At 44.4% G+C, this 12,010-nt stretch overlaps 1 protein-coding gene across 1 annotated transcript; it reads right to left on the reverse strand.

The window, feature by feature from the left end:
• Positions 1-1,664: 1,664 nt before the first annotated feature.
• On the reverse strand, positions 1,665-8,129 carry LOC124649740. The gene is made up of 7 exons (XM_047189327.1): positions 7,366-8,129; positions 6,380-6,435; positions 4,119-4,228; positions 3,783-3,942; positions 3,606-3,698; positions 2,843-2,974; positions 1,665-2,109 (listed from the first exon to the last, which is right to left on the reverse strand). Exons 1-7 carry the CDS (start codon positions 8,105-8,107, stop codon positions 2,092-2,094), a joined length of 1,311 nt encoding a protein of 436 aa, XP_047045283.1. The 5' UTR covers positions 8,108-8,129; the 3' UTR covers positions 1,665-2,091.
• Positions 8,130-12,010: the final 3,881 nt, after the last annotated feature.

The raw sequence follows: 12,010 nt of genomic DNA on the forward strand, positions 1-12,010 counted from the left end.
AACAGACAGTTTTCGTTCACCTCTCATTATTTGAAGTCTGTACAGCTGTCATATTTTAATTGGCTACAGAAATCTGCCTGTTACCGAATTGTAAAACAGTCAGCTGCTCATTAGACACTCCCTAAAATTAAGCGTATAAACAGGCCCAAGTCAAGTTTTCACCGATAGAGCTCACACTAACCCATACCCAAACACGCGCCGGGCGATGCTACAATCTATAATTCAATGAATAGATCGACGGCTGCCAGAGTGCCAGGATGGGTACCGAAATTACTATCTGCAAGGTGGCCCGCCTTGGGATGATAAGCTCAGTTCTATCTTGAGTTACAAACTTTTACTGCGTCCAATGACATAAAGCAAGCATGGAAGCGATTAAGAGAGAGAGAGAGAGAGAGAGTTAGTCGTCACGATCGACAGATACGCACGCGCAGCTGCCGCCTCAATCCTAGCCCCTCCAGTTTATCCTCATCCATAGATCGACTCCCCCTCTTTCGGTCGGCTTCACCGGTGTCGAGAGGAGTGGAAAACCCGATCTATGCGTGAAGTTTCCAATAAAAATATTGTTTTCATTAGATTATGTTAGGATTTTGGTAGCTCTTTTCTTGTTGGTTTCCCTTCAATGAAGATGGCATCGTCTGCAATAAGTGATCTTCGGCCTTTCGTTCGGCGACGAGATCTTCTTCTCGGCGTCAATGGTGGTGTTGAACGATACAACTTTCTAGGTATGGGCTTTTAGATCTTGCTTCTGCAGATCGATTTTGGATCTTTTGTCGTTGTTGCCACGAAGAGGATTATCCTCGCAGTTTTTGTCCCGGCTGCTACGTCCTCAATAATGGTGATTCGTACTCTCGGCTCTCCATCGACGACGACAAAGCTAGTCGTTTGTTATTCCCTGACATCCTGGTGTTGGTACTCTTGCCGATGTTGAATGACTGCTTTAATCATTGCGTGCGCGCTCAAAAAATTATGGGAGAACTTTCGTCTGTATTTACAGGTTTATGGTTTGTTATCTATCTTTAGTTGCCTTCAGAAGAGTACAAGATTGTGTTCTGGAAGAAGAAAGAATTTAAAGACCTCGAAGATTTGATACTATCTTTTAAACTTTATTTTGTATAATCGTTGGAGTCAGTTCATGTATCTCTACTAGTATTTGTTACTATGAATATATATGTGGTACTGATTGTCAAAAAAAAAAAGCATGGAAGCGATTGACAAACTGCCATAGCATTTTGCCTGGAAGAACGAGAGGAGTGCTTGGTCGACCTCCTATTGTCACTCTCACACACGCCGGAACAGCAGCTTGATCTTCTACTTCACTTCCTGGACCGCTGGACGTCAACGCAGTGCAGGTTAAGGGGACGGTGACGGTGTTGTTCAGTGATCTCGGCACCATGTGGCTTGCCAACGACTGAATTTGGTTATCGGTTATTCCTCACAGGCACAAGATCTTCCTTTGGCTGTCATATCGCGGTAGATTGAACACCATGGCTGCCAAAACGTGGTCGGGTGATGCTATCGTGGCCTCGTGGGGATTGAGAAAGTTGTCTCTACAAGATTATTTTTCCCGTTTCCCAATCCATGACAACGTTCCCCATACCCAGGAGTTCAGGAAAAACCATGAAGGGAAGCGTCACCACCAACAGAAATAAATGATACTCACACAGAGGCCAAAAACCCTTGAGCTCTTCATGAACCTGTTTTAACCATCCAAAAAATGTAGGTTCCAGAAAGACCTAATATATCTAATGTGCCAATGGGTTATACCCCTGTAACAAAGGAAACTAACTAGAGTACATGAATTCATACAATTGTGCAAACGGAAAAACCCCCGTGTGCTATGCCCTACATTCACCTTATTTATCTTCATTGCCCCCGCAGCGAATCAAAATAGATGCTCTTGGTGGTTTGCCTTGTCTGGTTTTTGCGCTAGCAGCATTCTGCAACTTCTGAAAAAACTGAGGATGCCAGAAGCTTCAGGTATGCATATTTTAGCAGGAATAAGCCTTAAAATGTTACTGGGTTGTGTCGACGGGTAGCTGGAACTACAAAAAAATCATTGCCAAAATGAATGCTTCTACTGCATATGTCTTCTCATTGATCCCGCAAGCTCTGCACAACAAGACAATACCATTAGATAAACAACGTATCATAGTACTATAGGCATACCATTCCAGCTAGATGTGAGTGGGACTCTAGGGAGAACATAACTATTTTTAAGGATAAACTGTGATTGTAGTAACTGACGGCTATGGTTGGTTAGAATGTTGAGGATCTGGCCTCATGGGTTCAACATTCATCTCTCTTCCAAGAGGAATTTGCACCTATACATTTTTACTGTTTACTTCTAGGGCAAGTATGCAGTTGCTTTCTCTTGTAGAAATCTACTAATTCCAAGAGTATTCTGCAATTTGCTTCGAGAAAGCCACAGCAATGCCCAACCAGAGCCGTTGAAATCCACTAGTTTGTTCTGGTTCAATTCAACTAAAAATGGTCGATGTGGGCAACTTATTTGCATATATACACAGGTCCACTACAACAAACTCTTCAAGGATACCCTAGGAGTTAAATTGGGACACATGCCTCTTAGAGTTGTAAGTCTTATAGTGGTGTGGAAGGAAAGTACTCCGCCCATCTGCCCCTTTGGCATATGCATCTGCTTAATGTTTCTGGGATAGCATTTCACTGGACTATCACGCACATCCAATGAACTCTGATATTCTCAAAACAGACTATGCTAACGGACTTAGTATTCAACTATTTAGATGTGCAATTTTCACAAACAACGTAACATATATGATTTTTGTTGCAAAGTATATCCCAGGTCATGGCAAGTACTACTTACCAGGCCAAGAGCTTCTGCAGCGGTTTTGACATTACCAGCAGTACAAACACTCCTGTATAAAGATAGAAGGTGAACCCTCTCTGAAACTTCCAAGTTCTTTTTTAGTCCACCAGCAACCATTTCCATTTCTGCCTGCAGGAGACAAGAAAACGGAGCTTGCATGACTCATGTTTTTTCTCACCAATAGAGGATAAATTTGCAGTAACAACATTTCAAAATGCCACAAGAATTGAGTCCTAGGGTTTTTAAATTCAGGTTACGTGCATAGTACATGAGAGTAGTGATCAGCAAAGAGTCTCATCAGCAAATAGAATTTATTTTCGTGAAAGCAAGTAAGCCCAAACCAAATATTACCAGTGGAAATAATATCATGCCACCACTGATCATGAAACCTAATATTCATGCTAGAGACATGCAATCACCAAGGGGAACTTGTTTAATGCCTCAAGGTCACACTACAGCCTACCATAGACCCAGCAGGACACACCATGGAAAAACATGGAAACTCAACTAGGCTTTCTTCCTCAGCTCACACGAAAAAAAGTTTAACTTGGTCTCAGAGTTGCTACAGTTGTTTCCCTTGGATTTACATGTTGTCAAAACATATAGCAGTATAGCACAATGTAGGCCACTCGCACAGCACAATGCAGACCGATGAATCACAAGTTCACAACTCTTAAGAAGCCAAGGAATGAAATGGATTCAAAGAAGAAAATAGTAGCACTGGAAAACAAATTGGCAAGCTAAAAAGCAAAATACATACCGAATTTTCTTCTGGAGGGAATACACTATGAATTCTACAAATCTTCACAAGCTCATCTAGTGCCTCTGTTCTTTTTCCCTGAATCTCTAAAGCCTGAGGGCAATGTATAGATATAATCAACATGACTGATACGTATGTAAGATCATAGACATATCTAAAACCCAGGTAAATCCATACCCAGCATTGCAAGAGGCATGCTCGAGTGCGAGCAGCAACTGATGCACAAATAAGTGTGGCAGCACGGAACTTATCCAGCCCAATACTAATAGCAAGACCAGCGAGAAAATTTCTTGGATTCTCTCCATTGATTTGTGCCACTCCCATGTCTTCTGCTGTTCTTTAGTACAAAGGAAAATATCAGGACCATGCAGATCATGTAGGCGATAAAATAAAAATAACTATTTAAGAAAAATAAGTAAAACTACAAGTTCTTCTATAGCAGATAGTTGCCAGGAAGAGCTGAAAAAATATGTGACGTGAAACCCCAAAAAGTTGAGCTGAAACAAAACACACCTGCTGCAATCATCAAGAACAAAGCCTGTTGTGGCCCTATAGAAAGAATCACGCGCATTCTCTGTGTCAAATGAGACGTTAACACCTGATATTTTGCACAACTGCCTTAGCTGCATTTAAAAAAACAAGGCATGGTTAAGCAACCGTAAAAAGGCATGTTGGAAACTGTAACCTTATTTATTCCAACAATATTTCTGATGCACAAAAGACTGGAGAACTTATCTGACACAGATAAATCTTAAATCATTGGAAAATAATATTTGCAATAAGGTATTTCAGAAATGCCTGTACAGTACAGTGAATAGGGAACGGAAGGAAGAACTTTAAAAAAGAGACTAAGGAAGCTGATCCAGCCAGCCTTAGGGGGTGTTTGTTTGGGCTGTGGCTGGCTGGCTGTGCAGAGAAAGCTGCTGTGCAGGGAAAGCTGCTGTGCAGGAAAAGCTGCTGTTCCGAGTTTCACTGTTTGACACATTGGCTGGCTGTCTAGCTGTATGCTGAGAAATTGTCTGAAATACCCTCAGAGTTTCGAGAACATGTATATTTGTTAATTAAAGTGTACAAGCATGTTATACACATGAATATTCATATACAAAATAATACAACATCCATTTAGATACAATTTATTTAGCATGCATTCTTCCTCTCTAAAAAATAAAAGAAAACCCAGCAAGAGAAAGAGAGAAATAAAAAGGAAAATAAAAAATAAAAGAAAACCCAGCCAGAGAAAGAGAGAAATAAAAAGGAAAAGAAAAAATAAAAGAAAACCCAGCCGAGCCCCACTATCCTCTCTCTCTCTCTCCTTTATCCTCTCTGTGTTTCGCTCGCATACTCCACCCCGACCATGCGCATCACCGCCGCTCCAGCACCTCCCCCACCTAGCTCCGCCGCCGGCCGATGCTCTCCTTCTCCTACCCGGCCTCTCCTCCTTCCCTCCCGCACGAGCTACTCCCCAGTGCCTCGCTCGCCCGCGCTTGATCCCCGACGCCCAGTCGCCATGGCCGTCCGCTGCGTGCTCTCCGATGCCCATTCGCCATGGTCATCCCCGGCCCCAGATGATCGTCGCGCCGCCACCACCTCACCTTCCTCTACCTCCTGGACGAAGGAGTCGCCACGGGAGCTCGGAATCAAGAAGATCGCCGCCGTCTTCCCGAAGCATGGAAGAAGCCCTCCGCCGTCCTCCGCACGGGATGGGGAGGAATTGAGCCAGGACGAGGTCTGCCCAGGAGGAGGTCAGCCCGGGGGGGAGGGGGCGGGGTCGGGCGGTCAGCCGATGCGCAAGTCAGGGGGCCAGCGATCTGGGGCGGCGCGGGTCGGGTGGACGGCAAAGAGGAGGTCCGTGTCCATCAATCGATTAGGGGGCGAGGTTTTTTTTTTTTGTGAATCACGGGGGCGAGCCTCAGGATGGCAGTTTGCTCGTAATTACCTCAAACCAAATGTCCAAAGCCGAAAACGTTTCGCTCGCAGCCCCGGGAAGCCGCGGGAAGCACCTCCGGAGGTGCTTTCCCTGGTATGCCTATTTTGCTCCGTGGCTTCGGCGAAGCCTACAGCCAACGCATACCGTTTGGTTCATTTTACGTGCTTTTGCTTTTGGAAAGCCACTAAAAGCTGAAACAAACACCCCCTTAGAGAGGAGCTGCAACCTCCTCTTTCATCCTAAAGGAGAGGAGAAAGAGATATCTTTTCAAAGAGAATAGACCAAGAAGCTATGCTAGGGTTATTTTTCCTGCAATTACATGCATATATGCCAGGCTGCAGCTCCCGGCTTCTAGCTTCTCGAGACAAGCTGAAGCTGGCATATCAAACTCTACAGGTTCCACCAATGTTAAAGCCAGAGCCAGACAAGCTGGATGTGCATTTGTATAGGTAGCTTCACCATCTCTTAACTTCTACCAGAACTGTAAGACTAGATTCTTCCGGGATTGGCTTTTAAAGCTCAAAATTTGAAGCCGGTCAACCAACTGGGAATAAGATCTAGCAAGAAATAGATGCTAACAACACAATCCAACGGAAGGGATTGAAATCCATAACATTGCAATATTAAACAGTTAGAACATAATCTACAGGACCAGGCCATCTTATCAGGACACAAATTTAGCTTATGTCTCTGAATGTTGACCTACTTTTCCATAAAAAATGCTGACCCTTGCCTACTACAGAAACTATATAACAATAAGAACATGCCAGCCTTAAATTCAAGGAAAGGAGGTGATAAAAATTGGAAAGTTAATAATGCCATAATGTTAACAGGTAGAAAGACTAACTTGAATTGCATCATCATATCTATAATCCCTCCCCGCAATCCTATTGTCAATGATTGCTGGAACATGGAAAAATTTAAAGATATGAGAACTGAAGCACTCTGAAAGTTCTCAGGGGTATTATTAGATGCCCTACATTACCTGCCAAAGAAAGAGGGACAACACAATTAGACTATTAGTTATCTAGCACTTTGCACCCCATCATCTCATGAAAAAGGAAGTGGTAACCAAAGTACAATAAGATGTAATTTGATTGTCTCACGAAGTCACGAGCAGCCTCAATCTCAAGATTCATATTTGCAATTTGGACTACCAGAATGAAGACAAATAGTTCCATGTATGCATTAATAAAAAGGAAAAAATGAGGCATGGGGGGTGGCTGGGTCAGTCTAGCCCAACAAACAGCCACCTTCCTCTTACGCCTCTTCTTCTGACCTAAGACAGCAGCCACCACTCACTCTTCCACCTCTCAACAAGCAGCTGTTCCTCTGAAACTGCAGCCGCAGCTCCTCCCAAACTGAAGTTGCAGGCACTAGCGCACTTACACCTACTCTATTACCTCCTATTTCTTGGTCACTCCTTGCTTCTCGTCACAGTGCGGGTTTAAGTGGACTGGTGGCAGATGTGGCATGGTAAAGTGTGTGGCTTGACCTGGTTCGCTTTTCTTGAACGAACCAGGGAGTGAATCGTCAGCAAACAGGAAGAATTTCATACCCCAATCTAGACCGATCAATCCGGAATTCTAGATTGGGGTCAGTAGTTTGTCCAGCAAATCTGGCAACTATGGTTCAAACAAAAATTCAACCAAATCTCACACATGGTAGTGACAAAAGAAAAAATTACATATACATGTGAGAAAGTCTATTACTATCCTCTTTTTTTTGAATGATAAGCTTTACATGCAATCTGGTTAGGTCCAATATTCCTATTGACTTTATATGTAAACTAGAAACAAACCAAATTAGTTTCAGAAATTTACAGGCATTCACCTCGGACCAATCTATTGGCCAATCTCGTCCACTTCTCGGCTTCCTGCCCCAGGTCCACCACCTCCGTTCCCACCTCCGGCCACCATTCTGGGAGCCTTGCCTGTGGTTCCCTCCTCCTGACCTTCTTTGCTGGCTCCTGGACGCGGCTGACCGGAGGCAGCACAGGCGACGACTTAGCAACCACCACCTCCTTCCCTCCCAAGCTCCGGTCCCTTTTCGTCACTACAGGTTCGCCTTCCGGCCGACCCCACCAGTTCCGCCCCCATAGCTGGCGCCAGGCCCGGAAGACCAGCCCCAGCAGCGCCCACGCCGCTGCGGAGAGGGCGAGAGACCAGAGCAGGGCGGCTGCGGCGAAGCGTAGCGACGAGCGGCGGAAGGTCAGGACCACGCGGTCCCCGCCGACGTCGCGGACGGAGGAGCGGAGGTCATTGTAGGCCTCGTCGGCCTCCGCGGCGAGGCGCTGGAAGCGCAGCTCTACGCGGCGGCGGAGACGCCAGAGCTCTGCCTCTAGGGCTCCCAAGTCGTCTCCGGGGGCGAGGACGGGGACGGGGACGGGGCCGGGGGCGGCGGGCTTGCTGCCGGAGCGGAAGGGGCTAGGGTTTGTGCCGCGGAAGCGCCGGGCGAAGGCAAAGGTTGTGGCTTTCCGGCGGCTGCGGGGTAAGTGGCACTGCAGGAGCGGCGTGAGAGACGGGAAAGATGTAGAGGCGGTCGCCGGCGAGGCGGCGGCGGTGGCTAAGGCCATGGCATGGGGTTGTGTGAGAGGAGGGAAGGGGTTTGGGGAGGTTGGTGTTTCATTGACGTGGCAGAGGAAAAGGATTGGCTAGCTGACAGTGATTTTTCGACGGTACGGAATTAGTGGACGGAATTTCTTAACAGCGTTTCTTCAACGTCGCATGAGAGAAGTTTTTACACAACTCTCCAACCTCAACAATATGTTTTCGATAGTAATTTTTCGACAGTGCATAATTTTTCGGCGGTAATTCCCCAACAGTATTTCTCCAATGGAGAACTGATACTCTCTGACAATATTTCTTCTGCATATCTACTTTTAAAATAATTGCTGTATCGTGAGTCACCTTTTTTATTTGGAAAAGATCGTTCGTCATATCTTTTATTTGGAAAGCATACTACTATTTTCTCCTACAGTGACTTTAGAAAATAGTAATTATCGATACCTCCCTGATATTCACGATTAGAGCAAGAACCTCAAGGAGGAAACAAAAGGAACAGAAGGATACAAGGGAAAATCAAGGTAAATATACTAACAAGATTCAAAAAAAAAGTAGCATCCATGGACATGCGCCAACATGATAGCGGATAGATCGCCACAACCCAAGCCTACTCACTCTTGACGAAATCTTTTTCTCCTACTCACTCTTGACAAAACCTTCTTCTCCTATCAGTAGGTCCATCGATGCAATTTAATCCTTGGGAAAAGATTTGTTCAAAGAGGTCTTGGTTGCGGAAAGTAGGTTGGACACTCCTCCCTAACACGGATCAGATTGTCCAACCAATCTCTTCCTTCTAGTTCTAGCGGAAGAATTGGTTGTGTCTATATCCGGTAATGTATCAAGCTCAATAGCATAGAAATGGTCTTTGTATCTGATTAATTTTGTATGAGTATCTGTTAGTTTCAAGACAACGGAAGGAGTGTGGGCTGCGGCGGAGATGCAGGACGCGGCGGCGGCCACCGTGTTCTGATCTCTCGGACCAGCTCCGCCAATGCACTCGCACGCCACCTCTTCCCATCCTACATCGTCTCTCCCCTCTCTTCTCCCTTTTTTGAGGAGAGCGTTTGGACATGAACAACCCCCCCCCCCCCCCACCCGATTACAAAAGAGGAGGATGTGGAGGATGCATGATGGAGATAAGAATCTTGAGACACGCCAGAAGGGATGAGTTCCTACTGCGCGTCCCTCTTAATATATTAACCGTATATAAATTTGTGATTATGCATTGTTTTTTCCCAAAAACAAATGCTTTGGTAAGTTGTAATTGCGATATCCTACTATTTACAAGTATATTTTTTTTTTGTTAGAAATGAGTCTCAACTTGATTTTGGGTGTGAATAGTTACTTCATCTATTCCTTGAGGTATGTTGTTTCTGCATTCAAAGTTTCAAGCGCAACGAAATAAAATCAATCCAATAGTGTGTTGGCGTTGTAAGTGTACTTATCCGTTCGAGATAAAATCGTACTGGCGTAGGGAAAAAAATCAATTTTCAACAAGTACATGATTGCTGCTCTTTTTCACTTCTCACACATGTACTACCTCCTATTGCACATCAATGGCTCAATATTGCCCCTTTCATTACTGAGTACTGACCTTAGAGATGTGGACCATTTCCATCCGTGTCTTCGCCTACCATGAAAAGTATTTGATCACCGGTCCTCCAATAATATGCACTCTATACTATGCAGCACTTGGTGCCATTCTTGTTGGATTGGTTACTTATTCATGCATGATACCCACTCACCTGTTTTACACCTTTCAGCTATTTTCATGTAATCTTTGTGTGATGACACTTAAGTCTCATCTAAAGCCACCATTGTTCCCTTTTGCTTCCTAATGCTACCATATCAATGTAGCGATACAAACGACAACAAATGGCAAGGGCAGGTTGGCGAGGCCGACCAAGGTGAAGTTGAACTGCCTGATGAGGAGGCTGTTGGCGATCCGCAATGCCTAGATGATGCATCATCGAACAACCGAAGATTCAGAGATGGTGAAATTTCGTACAACCGAAGATTCAGAGATGGTGCTTTATTTATAAAGCGGGAAGAAAGCGTGTTTCAAGAAATAGGAGCTCTGTTTGTGTTGAAGGAATGGTCATTATCATGCCCTGGTCAATGAGGAGCGTAAAGGACAAAAAGATATGAGAGTACCTCGGCGGAAACTAGGAAATGGAGGCTGAGATCACATATAGATATACGCAACGCTAGCTTTCACACACAAGAAAAAGACACAAGGGCAGAGCGGCAGCAAATGGTGCAACTCGATGCAATGCAACATTGTTTCCCTTTATGCAAGTGTGCAAGGATGTAGGTATCATGCATGAATAAGTAACATTATATTGATATGGTAGCATTAATAAGTGAGTGGGTATCATGCATTAATATGGTAGCATTTTGGGTGTGAATAAGAGCTCTAGGCATGTTTTACACAGGATTTTTCCTGAATGCCAAGGAAATTGAACTATTTCTGAAATCCTATTTATGAAACTTATTGAAGTCAAGATCTAGCCATGCGCCAACAACAGTTCACAATATGAATTATGAAAGAGCAGACTGAGATTTTATAGGTGTCACGCCATTTCAGAAGCTGATAAAGTTCATGCTTGGAAACTACGATTTCAAACCTACACAGAACTTAACTTCCATCATGACAACAAATCATTTGGTAGAACATACATACTATAAAAGTAGGTCGTATGAAAGCTGATTAGCTTCAGCATGCACCCCACACACTAACATCACACAAAGATTTCAACAACACACAATTGCACTGGATAGAAACTGAACAAGCGTAACTAAAAATAACATACATACTACAATAAATCTTTGGATTCAATAAAATTATGACCGGGCATTAAACATGCTCCATCATCTGCGTTCATGGTAGCTTGAGGGAGACATCATTTGCATGCATCTATAGAGATGGACTTTATCGAGAAAAGAAATCTATAGAGATGGATGAGAGATGACAACACGAAAGCACTAGCAAAGGGTGGCAAGCGGTTATCTCCGTAAGCCGGGGGAAGCATTATTTAGTTGCAAATTAGATCAATATTTTTTAAAAAAATACGAAGTTTTGACTATGAAGCAAGAAGGATGATCGGGTGCTGATTTGCAACCTAACCGTCTCCGCAAAATTTCTCAGCAACACATGATCAACACAAGCACGCCACACTCTACCAATCTCAACACCACTCGCCGAACAAAATGCGTCAGGCCTCTGGAGCATCCCTAGACGTAGAAAAATAATCATGATCCCAAGACTATTTTTGTGTCCACGCTCCAACGCAAGGTTTTGGATTTCGTCCGAATTTCGCCCATTTCGGTCAGGGCCGGTAAGATAATTTACTAGACGAAATCTACTTGATTTTGAGGATTTTTTCTGAATTTTTCTGAAAAGGCAACCATTTTTCAAAAACTTTCCATAAATTCAAATTTTGGGCTAAATTTGGTCGAATTCCCTTAGCAGATTCAAATTTTGTTTCTCTATTTTCGTCCGAGATTTGACTGAGAAATACCGAAATGGGCGAATTTCGTCCATCTCGGTCAGGGGCGGTAATTTTCTGAAAACGAAATCCAAATCCTTGCTCCAACGCAAATGAACACATGTAACTGTTTTTAGATCGAATCGTTGAAGATATGTACTGTCCCCGCAAAGACCAACGGCAGCACGCCAAGGTCTACCCATCCCAACAGCACCTGACGAAATATCATCATCACGAGACGCAACATCACGCGGTGCACGTGCACCAGTCGACGGAGGGACCAGACAAAAAAGCGACATGGCCTCTCTCACCTCGCGCAGCGCAGCAATCGGAAGAGACCAAACCATGCGATAAAATCGGAATTGATTCTGTACCGTCCGATGGATGATCAACGGGCGCGGCAACGACCGATCCTGGCGCGCGGAT

This window comes from Lolium rigidum, chromosome 4 (genome assembly GCF_022539505.1).
Source record: "Lolium rigidum isolate FL_2022 chromosome 4, APGP_CSIRO_Lrig_0.1, whole genome shotgun sequence".
NCBI lineage: Eukaryota > Viridiplantae > Streptophyta > Magnoliopsida > Poales > Poaceae > Lolium > Lolium rigidum.

Bases quoted from the DNA above. Each gene is read 5' to 3' on its own strand.
- LOC124649740 (XM_047189327.1), bottom strand. From the start codon at position 8,107: ATGGCCTTAGCCACCGCCGCCGCCTCGCCGGCGACCGCCTCTACATCT. The intron at 3,943-4,118 runs GTGTGTTTTGTT...TTTGTACTAAAG, and splicing joins GTTCTTGATGATTGCAGCAG to AACAGCAGAAGACATGGGAG. The intron at 3,699-3,782 runs GTATGGATTTAC...CATTGCCCTCAG, and splicing joins CATGCCTCTTGCAATGCTGG to GCTTTAGAGATTCAGGGAAA.